General features: G+C 45.9%; 1 protein-coding gene across 4 annotated transcripts in view; it reads left to right on the top strand.

Moving 5' to 3' along the window:
* Positions 1-13554, top strand: part of PPP1R12B (protein phosphatase 1 regulatory subunit 12B) — a 131499-nt gene that overhangs the window by 26995 nt on the left and 90950 nt on the right. For all 4 annotated transcript variants that reach the window (XM_039379674.1, XM_039379673.1, XM_039379672.1 and 1 more), the window contains exons 2-4: positions 6649-6779; positions 7219-7337; positions 11727-11886. In XM_039379674.1, the coding sequence (XP_039235608.1) occupies positions 6649-6779; positions 7219-7337; positions 11727-11886 (410 nt within the window). The remainder of the gene's footprint in view (positions 1-6648; positions 6780-7218; positions 7338-11726; positions 11887-13554) is intronic.

The following is a 13554-nucleotide window of genomic DNA, read 5'->3' as shown; positions in this document are numbered from 1 at the left end:
CACTCTTGTGCACAGAGAAGGCACTGAAATTGGGTTCTGTCACAAGACTGGTGTATTCATAGTAGAAACATGTAACACAGCAGCCAAGCACACAGCCCTTTCTGCTTCCCCCTTCTTGCATCTTCCTTCTGCCCTGAGCAAATGCATGGATTCTCCCTCAGAAATCCCAACAACCACAGAGGGAGCACCAGGGAATTAAATACAGCCAAAATTAACCCACAGCAGTAATTACAGGTTTCCTGGCTGACTGAGTCCCAGCTCTTGCATGCTGCTGCTGCTGCTTTATTCCGTGATCATATGACACTGGGGGATGTGACATGCTGTTTGTAAACCAAATGTTGACTCAGTGGGGCTTCAGGGAGCGATGCCACGCGCTCGCAGCTGGGTTCACCCTTCTTACAGGGGTTGTACACACGGTGAGCACCTCATGCAGGCCCAGGGCAGGGGATGTGCCCGTGCTGCTGAGCAGCTCTGCTGATGTCCTGTCAAGAACTGCTCTTCCTGCAAACAGCTGCTCTGTGACATGAATGTTGTTTATGTATTTATGTTAAACTACTTAGTATTGGGTAAGCTGTGGAGAAAACAGGTGCCTTCATGTGCCTGTGACAGCACTGTGGATGTGCAGTTATTGCCATGGCTTCTGTGTTCTTCTGGGCTTGTAACCAACTTTCTCCTTATCTCTCAGCTGATCCCGAGCAATTTCTTAGGAATTTCTCAGGTGGTTTAGTTGCTCTCTTTGCTGCTATCCTGTGTGTATTCAGTGTGTGGTAGGAATGTAACACCAGTCCTAGGCTGGGGCTTTGCTAAGTGTGATGCACCCCTAGAAGGTGAGCAGTGTCACACTGTTCACACCTTCCTGGAGCTCAATTCCCGGTCCTCTGAACCCTTCAGTCTCATCCCATCTGGCTCCTTTTCCTCCCTGATCCTCCAGTCTCTGTCCCAGGGGATGCCCAGGAGATAAGCAGACCGAACCTTTGGCAGGCAGCAGGCGCTGTTGCGTTGCTGATACTCATCAGGAGTTCAGCGGTGCTCGTGCACTCTGGGTGCTCCAAGGAAGGAGCAAACACAACAACACGATGATAATAATGAGGTTTCATTCAAGATAACGATCAGATTTTTGTCTGGTTGCTGGACAAGCCTTGCCAGCTGAGCCGAGCTGTGCAGAGTTGCTGTGACTCGTTTCCTGGTGTCCCCGTTTCGTTACTGTAATGTAAACTTCATGCTCCGGAGAAGAATGCCTTGGCAACAGCTCCTGGCAAAACTCAGGCCTGCAGCGAGTGTCCATGGCTGGAAAGGGCTCCACCTGTTAGCTGAGAGGGGGAAGCTAATCTGCCGTATCTGCAAATTTTAGAAACTGAGCACTTCCTCCCTATGGAAAAACTGCTAAATGCTGGGCTCCTGCCAGGAGCTGGAGGAACACCATGAGCTGGGGATGGAGACTTGCCCAGCAATGCCTGGGATTTAAATCCTGTGAGCCAACTTTCTTTGGGTGGTGAGTGGGTAATTCTGGGCACTGGATGCAGTTTGCATCAAAGACTGCTAAAACTGTAATGCATTAGTGCCGTTCCAGAAGCACTTGGAGCTCATCAACTGCCAAGAAAAATACGGGGATGGCAAGAGATTATCCTGCTGAAGATCCACGATGAGAGGGAAAGACACTCGCCCTGCACTCCCACCCTGTCACATCGCCCTGAAGGTGTTGTGTTAGAGCTTGTACAGAGAGAGAAGATAAAAAAGGAATTATAAATTTAAAGACAAAATTGCTGTGCTCTGCAGTTAACCTTGCTTTTAGCCTCTCCTACGTGTGAACCAAGCAGCTGGGGGTTAGCAGGACCTAAAACTGAAAGAATTAAGCCTATCCCTGTATTTTTCTTTATACCTGATTTCAGGGATGGTTTAGGAGAGAGAGTGTTTCCTCACAGGAAGTAACTACCCACCAAAATGGCAACATTACTTCTTGAACTAACTCTTTTTGACTTTGGCCCCTCCCTTTGGGGCTGGAGAGCAGGAATCTGCTTTGTGACTCTGTTCTCCGAAGTCGTGGTTCTTACCCTGTTCCCAAGGAACACTGTATCAAATAAGAGAGGAGAACTCTGCATAGCAATAGATCCTCTCGGGTTACTAAACTTATTCACTCTCCTAAATTTAAGGTTGGAGGATTAATAGTACTTAAAGGAGGACATATCTACCCTTTTACTTCCTCTTTGTCCTCTTCTCCTTCCCCCAGTAACCTCAGGTAACTGAATTGGCTCAGCGTGAAGGGGAGCTTTGCCCCCTGAATCCCAATGAAAGTGTTTTTCTTATGGGGTGGTTCATTCACAGTGCTTTATTTTGGCAGATATGCACAAGAAAACATGCAGCAGAAATTTGGTGGAGAGATATCAGCACTCAGGGCTCTCAAAAATTTTAGGTGGGCGAGTGTGAGCCCTGAGTGCTTTTAAACAGAGAGAATTTCTGTTCCTTAATTTGTGTCTTGGTAAAATTATATCATGTATGAAACTATTAATACCATTACTGTGTGTGCAAGTATGAATTCCCTGGTAAAATATTAGTCTTATTCAGTTGATACCTTAAAAAGACACACAGAAATACACTGAAACCCCTAAAAGCTGCCATTTAATCTGTTACAACCTTTATAAAGGCTTTTTAACGTTCAGATCTGTAGAAATTACCAATTCATTATCCATGTTGTTGGCCTCATAATTCTTGCTCTGAGATGTGTTAAATATGTCATAGTATATTAAGATGCAAGCAGTGTGTTCTTTTGGGTGTCTGACTAAGAAGTGATGTAAATAATTCTTTGCCTGATGGTTTCTTACGTAAGACCACAATGAGATTTTTCAGAGCTGAGCAGGGGTTACTCAGTACCTCTGTTTATCAAATGCCATGTTTGGAAACTCCTTTTCCACCTCACTTTTTCAACTCTCAGTGTAATTAGTAGTATGTAATGATACAACAATGCAAAAAGTTCTTACATTTTGGTATTTGAGGCAGGCAAGGAATCGTACCTGTCACTTAGGAAACTGTGTTACTCTGCCCTGAGCTCAGTTCTATTCCTATTAGCTCACACTAAAATCAGTATTTGCCAAGCAGCATCCCCTGGCTGGATCACACTCCTTGAGCAGCAGCTTTTCCTTGACCACATGCCTTGAAGAGCCCCTTTTCATGAGCTGTACAAGGGTGGAGTGAGGGTTATTTTTCTTAGATCTTAAAGAATATGTTGCTGCCCCATTAAGGCCTTACTCCCCCTTTGCACTTGGCTTTCTCCTGGTGGTAAGTGCAGGCAGCAGGCATGGAATGGCCATGGCTCCCTTGGGGAGCGAGCAAGTGCCCGCTGCTGTCAGCACCCACGGAGCCCTGGCACTTGGTCATCATTTTCTCCCTGCAGGAGCCAGGAGAGTCGAATTACTGCAGATTTCGGTGTGGGAACAGGTGGGGGTTGATCCCATTATCCCTGCTGGTTCGAGCATGCATTCCATTGGAACCACGCGGGATGGGACCAGCAGAACAGTGAGGCAACAACAGGCAGAAATTTAAAAGAGTGAGAGGGGCTTGTTTATGCATTTAAACAGATATTTCACTTCAGAGTGCAGTGACTTGAGCGAGAACCGGGCTTTTCCCTTGGCTGATTCCCAGGCTATGCAGATGAAGTAGGTGTGTTTGATGAACAATGTAAATATAATTCTCTATGAAATACATACAAAGCTCATGCTATAGAGACATTCTTCAGTCTAAATTTAGATTCCCACTCAAGCTGCAGGTAACACTTAAACAAACCCAGCAGAGCAGGAACCGTTCACTTCTCTGCTTTGGCAGAACCCTGCTGATAAAATTCCTCTGTAATGAGGCTCTGGTTCTGTGGGCAGCCAGGAGGGATTGTACCCAAAAGAAACCACTGCGTGGGCGAACTTTTCTTGGCTATTCTCGGAGCAGTATGCTTTTAGATAAAGTCAGCTTTATTTAAGAAGTGATTGGTACTGGTCGTGTTCCCAGGTCAAAATGTAAATAACTCATCAGGAAGTGTAATTTATATGAGGTGTGTTGGGGGGAAACTCAAAGTATATCACAATAAATATGGGTGGCAATAAAAAGAGATGAGCTGTGAGTTTTGCAGGCTCAGACTTGAATTCCCAAAGAATTGCTCCTTGAACTGAAAAGGGATTACTGGGTTCCTCTGTGTGTCCATGTCCACCTCTGTGTGCCTCACATCCTTCACCTTCTTGCTGCATTTCAGTGTGTTGGTACAGACATAAGACATAAGACGATTATGGAAATCGTGAGTTTATCCTTCTTAGAGTGTGTCTTAAACTTAACTGTGTGCATACTGGGCATATTAGTTCCCCTGTACAGTAGGAATATTGGGCTTGTGTTTCCTGCCCTCATCACCTGCTGACACTTGGAGGCTAAGTCTGTGCTGCTGGAGCAGGAGGAAGTAGTTGCAGCAAGAAAAAAATCCAGATTAGAAAAATTACCCACAGAGAGGAGGGTAAAGCACTGGGGCAGGAACCAGACCAGGCCTGGAGTGTCCATCCCAGCAGACAGTAAAAACTGGCTGGAGCAGGCCTGGGCAACTTGATCTCATACAGATTTAGCCCTGTTTTGAGCAGGGGGTCAGACCAGGGGATCTAAATAAAAGAAGACCAACCCCTTGCTCCTGGTGGTAGAACATTACTCAGACCTAACCATGTCTTACCCCATCGTGCTTTGACCCAGAGCTCCTCCAGCCTCAGGATGATGCTTTTCAGTCCCCAAGATTTTCAGTGGGGTTTTATTTTTTTTCCCTAGTTCCACTGCCTGAAATAATCTAAGGAAAGCCCCTCAGAGCTGGGTTTGCAGGACAAAACTGTTTTGTGCTTGAGAGTGGGACAGTGTTGATGGACTGAGCAGGGTGAATGGAGCCTGCCCAGGTCAGGCTCAGCCATTCTGGATTTGGAGCAGCTCCTGAAGTAAATGACTTCTAGAGTTATGCTTGTGCTTTCCTGACCAAGGTTCAGGTAAACCACTCTAAAACAGGGCTAGGGAACACACTGACCCTTCAGCATAGGCTCTGGTTGGGATTGAGCCTGCTCCTGGGACATCTGTCCCCTGTGTTGTCTCATGTTTGCCCAGTACCTGCACTAGGAGTTAGTTAATTCGGAATGTGCCTCCTTGGAGATTTCAAAGCTAGGCTTGTGCATGGCTCTTTGTGAACCAGCCAAATGAGGAACAACTCATGTTTGCAGCCTAAGCAGCTAGTTTGGGATTGTACTTGGAGTTATGGAGTATCCTGAGTTAGAAAAGTCCTACAAGAATCATCGAGTCCAACTCTAGACGTAGAAGGAGCTGGATGTCCTGGTGCAGGATGTGCCTCTCCTTTGACATGAGCAGTGCAGCAGAGATGAACATGTTAGATAATACAGGATTGTCTCTTTTTGGTGTGTATAGGGATGTTGGTTAGAGAGGATTCCTCGTTTTCATTCCTTGCTGGGACAGGAGTGGATAGTCAGTGCTGCTCTTTATAGACAGATCATCTGGGAATCACCTGACTGCCATAAGGGATTGATGTGCCCACACTGAGCTGTGCAGAGGGATCGAGTGCGGAGATTCTGGAGCAATTCTGACTGTTTCCCTCTCTAGTAATGAGGAACTGGGTTTCTGCCTGTGGATGGACATGCAGTAAAAGCCAGTCCTTGCCCCTCCTGGTCGTGCCCAGTGCTTCCCAGCGGAGGCAAACGCATTCGGAGGTATGGATTAAATTGCCAGCTCATCCTTAAATAGTAGCTTCCAGTGAGCTGTAAATGCAACACAGAACGTGCTAGAGCCAGGAATTTGAGGAAGGAGGAATTCCACCCAAGAGAACTGCTGAGACTTGAAAATCAAGCTGGGTTTTCTTCTGACAAGTTCAAAGCAGGCTCAGGAATGACTACAGCGGCTCATCAAGGGCTGTGGTTCTCTTCAGCAGCTCACAGGACTGTAGAGCAAACAGGGAAAGTTGTACTGTGTTATGCTCAGGAAAACAGAGATACTGCTGAATGAAGAAGTTATTAAGTTCTCTAAAACCCTGCTTTTGCCCTGGTAAAAGGTGACCTGTACACAGGTGGGCTGCTTTGGTCAGGCTTCTTCAGCTCCTGCTTTCTTTGCTCATCCCTGCCACTAGTCAGGCCTCCTTTTGTTCGCCATTATGACTTTTTTTCATTGACATTTTGAGGAACAACATAGTCTAAATGTTGTTCAGCTTGCCTTGCTTAGAGGGATTTGATACCATACCTAAAACTAATAGAGATCCATCATTTCAGCATCGCAGCTGTGGTGAGGTAACAGTGGGGGAGCGAGGAAGGAAACAATTCAATGGTGAGAGGTAAAGCTTGAGCAAATTCAGAAATTGTCCACCTGGGGAATCTGAGTTACAATTACTTTTTGAAAGTTCTGAAATTGATTTGTTTCAGTTCACAAATTGATGCTACCCTAAGCTTTAAGGTGTACTTGCCCACAGTGTGGATAGTTCAGCCCAGGAATTACCTGCTGCCAATAAACTGCAGGTGGGGGTTGTATGCTTGATTTCATACCAACACCTTGGTTTTTTCCCCCCTTCCCTTTCTCTTCAATCCTTCCCTCCCTGCATGTTCACCTCCCCTCCTCCCTCGATGTTCCCCTTCTCTCCTCCCTCAGGCCTGTATTGATGAAAACCTGGACATGGTGAAGTTTCTGGTAGAAAATGGAGCCAATGTGAACCAGCAAGACAACGAGGGCTGGACCCCTCTCCATGCAGTGGCATCCTGTGGCTATCTGAACATAGCAGAGTGAGTGAGTTTCGGGCTATTCTGGGTATTTATAACACTTCCTGTGCCTTTCTCATCGGAGCAGGTGCACAGGTGATGGATACTGTATGTACATTTGTATATCTCTTTGGTATAGAAGACAAATTTAAAAATTGACGATGGCTTGGCTTGCCCTTTTTTAAATTTCTTTTCTTTTTAGGGGATAATCAACCAGATTAGTGCAAGAACCTGGGGTATTTAAATAACTATAGAGAAAAGAAAACTATGAGCCCCCAAGCAGGGACTTGCAGTAACAGTGAACATTTTTAGTCTAGAAATTGGCTAAGAATACAGTACTCATTTGGTGATTGAACTTGAATGAGAATGCAAATATGTTGTCGGGCTACCTGCTGTACTGTGTAGGTTGCTCTGAAGCCTTCAGACAAGGTCTGATGTGCTGGTCTGGGTCTCACTGATGCAGGTACTTGATTAGCCATGGAGCCAACGTGGCTGCTGTGAACAGCGAAGGGGAGGTCCCGTCTGACATCGCAGAGGAAGCAGCCATGAAGGACCTGCTTCTGGAACAAGTAAAGAAGCAAGGTAAATCAGGTGTGGGATTGAATATGGGAGAGTTAGAGCCTAAAAATGTCCATAAGAGAACTCTGCTGGCTTGCTGTCTGTAAGTGAAAAGATCTAAAATCTGGCTCAGGAGACAGCAGACAGATTTTATTTTGCTGTCAGGACAGTGGTGCAGATGCAGGAGGTTTGTGGTGTGTGGTCTCTGTCCTTGGGATTCTTCAAGGCAAGACACCACAGTACTGAAATCTGAATCATTAGATCTGTTTGCTTTTAAAGTGAGATTTAATTCTGACCTCTGGTATCATTAAAAGGTCTCGTTTCACTAAGACTTGATAAAACAGAGGTGAGATTTACAGCACTGGCAAGAGGAGGAAACAGGATGTGAGTATTCCAGGCCTGGAGTGACCTGCTTTATCCTGATCCTTCCCCAGAGTTCTGCAGCCCATCTACCATGTTCCCTTTCTCATCAGGTGTGCCTGGCTGAGGGGTTGCTCTCCAGACTGTCCCTGCACAAACATTCCCAGTAGAAGAATCATCTTGGACTGTGTAGCTGATGTTATAATTAAGAAATGCTTTATTAGTGTGACATTTTCTTCATACCCATGGAATTCATCTGTGAGTCATTAAATATATGTACACATGGGTGAGAAGTTTAAATCCTGTCTGTGAAGTTCATCGAGAATGTTTTTGAAGGATGCAGTGATGGAACAGGGAACCAAGGAATTTCTGGAACTCCCATCATTGGATGTAATCAAAGCTCAGCTGCATTCAACTCTGAGCTATTTGATCTGGGTTTGAAGTTACCCTCCTTTGAGCAGGGATTTGGGCTAGAGATCCCCAAAGATTATTTTCAGTGTGGATTATTTTATGCCTGCAGGTCGATGGGGGGGTTGTTTGCATGCTGGATTGAATCCAGTCCTCTGTCAAATATATTCTGACATATGGTGGTTACTTTATTTTTGAAGCTCCTTTCAGGTATAGTTAGGGAAGAGATCAGTCCCGTGGTACTTTGTCACCCGTGTTACTGTTCCACAGGTGAGTTTGTAGCTGTTCATCTGAGAGCTGGTTGTTATTTACTGTAGTGCTCCTCTTGGAAAATTGATGCAGGATCATGTTCCTTCTAAACAAAAACTTTTCACTTTTTAGTCCAGGGATATTTGTGACAAGGTTATTCTTATTTTGTTCCCCTTTACCATCCCCTTTAAAATAAGGTTGAACAGCTCTTCTCCCTTATATTTACTCTGCTCATGTATTTAAAAAAAAAGATCTGTGTCTGCAGTCAGCCTTTGTTTTACTGGGCTATCCAAGCCATGCCTTTTTCCTGTTGGCATTCAGGCTTTATTGAATGCCCAGAAAGACAGAGATCCTTTCTTTACCTCAGTGTAACTTGGGTCTTTAAAGTGGGTATCAAGAGCTGTACATAAAATCAGAGAATGATTTTGGTTGGAAGGGACCTTAAAGACCATCTCATTTCAGCCCCTGCCATAGACAAGGGGCCTTGGACACTTCCAGGGATGGGGCAGCCACAGCTTCTCTGGACAACCTGTGCCAGGGCCTCCCCACCCTCACAGGGAAGGATTTCTTCCCAATATCCCATCTAACCCTGCCCTCTGGCAGTGGGAAGCCATTCCTCCTTGTCCTGTCACTCCACCCCTTGTCCAGAGTCCCTCTCCATCTCTCCTGGAGGCCCTTTAGGCACTGGAAGGGGCTCTAAGGTCTCCCTGAAGCCTTCTCTTCTCCAGGTGAACACTCCCAGCTCTCCGGAGCCTGTGGGTTCAGCCCAGCACTCTGGGTGTCACTGCACACAGCTGGGGTGTGTTGAGCTTCTCATTCCCCAGCACCCCCAGGTCCTTCTCTCCAGGGCTGCTCTCAATCCATTTGTCTCCTAGCCTGGATTTGTGCCTGGAGTTGCTCCAACTCAGGGGCAGGATCTTGTGCTTGATCTCATTGAACTTCATGAGGTTCTCATGGTCCCACCTCTCCTGCCTGTCCAGGTCCCTTTGGGTGTCCCATCCCTTCCCTGTGGCGTGTGACCCCACCACACAGCTCAGTGCCATCAGCACTTTGGTGAGGGTGCATCAGTCCCACTGTCCATGACACCAACAAAGGTTAAACTGCACCAATCCCCACACCAACCCCTGAGGATGCCACTCAGCACTGGGCACCACGTGGACATTGAGCCATGGGCCACAACTCTGAGTGTCACCATCCAGCCAGTTCCTCATCCACTGAGTGCTCCATCCACCAAATCCATATCTCTCCAGTTTAGAGATGTGTCATGTGGGACAGCGTCACATGCTGTGCACCAGTCCAGTGTCAGTCACTCTTTCCTCATCCACCAGCGCTGTCACCCTGTCAGACAGGGCCGTGTCAGGCACAGTTTGCCCCTCAGAGAAGACAGGTTGGTTGTCACCAATCACCTCCTTATTTTGCATCTGCCTTAGCATAGTTTCTAGGAGGATCTGCTTCATGATCTTGCTGGGCATAGAGGAGAGACTGATTTAGCTGTAGTGCCCCAGGTCTTCTTTTCCCTGTTTAAAAATGAGGATTATATTTCTCTTTTTCCAGTCTGTGGGAACTTCACCGTACTGACACAACTTCTCAAATATGATGGAGAGTGACTTAGGCACTTCTGTTGCCATCTCTCTTGGGATCTTTGGATGCATCTCATCAGGTCCCATGGACTTGTGCACCTTCAGCATCCTTAGATGGTCTTGAACCTTACAGGACATCAAGGCAACGATCCTGCCTCAGCTGCAGGTATTTTGCCTGACACTTTTTGGGATTCTGCTTGCACTGCTTCACCACATTAGCTGCATCCTGCTAAGATGCCCTGAAACAACCATCTGTCTCCACTGAGAAGCTTCCTATCAACACAGTTTAAAGGCTCATAACTGCTGGAGGAAATGGGGTTGAACTTTAAATAAGCTTTGTCCTGCACAGTGGCCTGTCCTCAGCAGTGACTGGAAACAGATGCCTGCTGCAAACTGGAACAACAGCACAAGCGTGTAAAATTCCCCTCCCAGACATTTTCCCAGTCTCCAGCCACTGTGCCTCCAGGAATTCCTGAGTGAGATGGGCTTTCTGTGCACTCATGAATCCTCCGTGATTTTCTGTTTCATGAGCTTGTGCAGTGCTCCTTGGGAGATTCAGCATGTCCAGCATTATAATTACAAACTTGTCGGATCCTCGTTCTGCAGACAGTTGTGTTTCTGATCTTTGCAACATCCTGCAGCAGTGGGTCTCACAGGTCAGACTCCCAAGTGTTTTCTTTGGTGCCATTTTAAGCCTAATGCCCCATAATTTAATTTGGAATCATGCCATCCTCATACTGAAAGAATTAATCTGTAGGGACACTTGCTCTTCAACACCCTTCTTGATTTTTGAGATTTGTCATCTTCTCCTTTGTATTTTGTCCTGAGTCAGCAAGCTCTGAGCTGATTAATCTTGTGTGGAGCTGTATCATACTTGTGATTGATACATCAACCTTCCATGACCTCATTATTGTGAAAACTTCACTTAGGAAAACAAGTCTATGTTTGTTTTGCCTCTTGTTGGTTTAGTGAGAATTGACAGTCTGTCACCCAGACCCACTTGCCTCTCCAATCATCCACCTGCCTTTCTACACCATAGCAGTCATTTCCTAAGGTGGGAGACTCGTCCCTCTTGTTGTCACAGAGCCTCACAGTCCATGTGTCTGCTATTCCAGATGTGTGTATTGATGAACTTACCTGATCTGACTTCAACTAAAGCAGTGACAACCACCAGAGTAGATTTTTTTTTTGGCCTCCTCATCCCCAAATGATTTAGGGTTGTGTTTTGTCAGAATCAGGGGGTTTGCTGCTCAGTGGGATAACTCTCAGCATGCCTGGCAGGAATGGCTCTGGAGCAGTACAGCTCACTCTGTGTGTCACCTGCAGGTTGTCCTGAATTCTGAGTGTGCACAGAGCTGGGCTGACATTGCTCTTGCAGGAGATGCCTAAGAATCAAGTCTTTAGACCTTCACTGTAGATTACACTCTCATTACAGTGCAATCCAGTTGGTTAAGATGCTGTTCATGACTTTTTTGTTTCAGTCTGGGACACATAGGCATATGTAGAATGTTGTTTCAATCTGGCATATCTAGAATTTAATCCTTCTACCCTTAGTGCACTTCTAAGCTTGCAGTTCCTTGGGGTGGGTTGCAACCACTGGCCCAACTTTCAGATTTTTTAAGTCAGACTGTTTCTGAAGTCTCTGTCAATGACACAGGAGCTCTCCCAGCTCATAGAAGGTGCTTTTGCTGATTGTTTTGTGGAAGATTACAGATAGTTTGCTAATATTGTACAGCAAATGAAGCATGGGGTAAGTTTAACAAGTGCTCAAGAGCTTTCCCTTGTTCATCTCTTCTTCTGTGCTTCACCCTCTTAGGTGTAGACCTAGACCTGTCAAGGAAAGAAGAGGAGCAGCAAATGCTGCAGGATGCCCGGCAGTGGCTGAACAGTGGGAGAATTGAGGATGTAAAACAGCCTCGGACAGGAGCCACAGCCCTTCATGTTGCTGCAGCCAAGGGCTATTCTGAAGTCATGAGGTAGGAGCTCCTCCCCAGGGCTGATGTGTTGAATTAGGGCTGGTTTTTGTAAAGAACACATCTGGCTTTACAGTTGAGAGAAATTTGTTCCATGCTGAGATTTTCAGGCTGCTGTTTCTCCAAAGGCTCTGTGGTTTTATGTGCCCAGCCACAGTGGTTCACACAGAAATACACAGGGACTGGAGCTCATTCCTCCAGGCCTTTGAAGTGAGGAAAGCTTTTCAAAGAGCAAGGCATAGGAGGTCTCATTTTCACTATTAGAGTAATAGTTTTAGGACTAGCAAGTTAAACAGTATTAGGGGATAAAAGTATAATTTTGGCCTACAAAGTGACAACACACAGTGCATGACAGTCACAAACACCCCAGAAGTTTACGTGACCAGTCTAATGGGAAAACCCAGGGTCCACCTCTGTCTCACTGTCCTCTGCCTCTTAGTGCTACTGCTCCTGCAGTGACAGAGGTATTCCAGCACCTGACAGTTCTGCTGCCCTGCCACTAACAAGACTATTATGAACAGCTTGCCCAATTTAGGGTTTCCTGGCAATAAAGCATTAATATTTTTACAGGTAAGATCACATTAAGGTTTCCAAAACAGAGCTTTCTTCTCTGCTCTTTGTGGGTGGAACTGCCATAAGCATGGAGTCATAGAATCCCAGAATGGTTGGGTTGGAAGGAACCTTAAAGCTCGTTTCATTCCATTCCCTGCCATGGGCAGGGACACCTTCCACTATCCTGGGTTGCTCCAAGCCCTGTCCAACCTGGCCTTGAACACTTCCAGGGATGGGGCAGCCACAGCTTCTCTGTGCCAGGGCCTCACCATCCTCACAGGGAAGAATTTTTACCTAATATGTAATCTAACCCTGCCCTCTGTCAGTGGGAAGCCATTCTCCCTTGTTTTGTCACTACATGTGCTTGTAAGTAGTCTTTCCAAGGTTACTCTATTGTCCACATTAGAATCTGTTCTGGAAGTGTTCATCTGTCTTGCTTCTCAATTTCATAATTTTAAGTGACATGCATAAGAGCTGTTTCATCTCAAGCTCAAGCAATTTTCTTATTCTCCATGTTTCTAACTTGTATTCAGTCATTAGAGCATATAATTGAGTTATGAGCTGTCTATGCCTGTACCATGCCTGAGAACAGGAATCTAACACAGCTCATGTGAATAGAAATGTAATATCTCCTGCATTTGAGGTGTTGGTCCCGTGGACTGTCAGAGGAGGGTTGTGTGTGCAGTGCTCCTTGATGAAGTTCACTGTGTGTGCAGGGTCACTTTGCTCTGAACAACAACTCCTTGGCATTAGTTATGGTAATGATAAACAGATCTCAGGGCAGACTGACATTGTTGTATATTATGGCCATGCTGTAAGTTCAAATAAAAATCTTCAGTGGCTTAAACCAAAGAGGCTGACAGCCAGGATCCAGCTCACTCTAAATGGGACATGGAATTTGTCTGTGACCTTGAGACTCTTAGCAGCTCTATTCCTCGCTTCTGCCAGCTGGAAAACCAACAGAAAGTCAGCACCTAATTTAAAATTTCTTTCACAGAGAAGCCCACAGCTGCTTTACTGTCACTGTGTTTTATTTAGCACAGTGGCACATCGATGTAAAGCCACAGGAGTTTCCAAGCTGTTGATGCCATTCTGGGGTCATGCTGGATTTCGTTCATG

Source organism: Pipra filicauda, unplaced genomic scaffold, assembly GCF_003945595.2.
Source record: "Pipra filicauda isolate LSUMZ 115617 unplaced genomic scaffold, ASM394559v2 scaffold172_size1731463_pilon, whole genome shotgun sequence".
NCBI classification, from domain to species: domain Eukaryota; kingdom Metazoa; phylum Chordata; class Aves; order Passeriformes; family Pipridae; genus Pipra; species Pipra filicauda.
The sequence above is the reverse complement of the archived record's forward strand: the minus strand, read 5'-3'. Positions and strand labels throughout refer to the sequence as shown.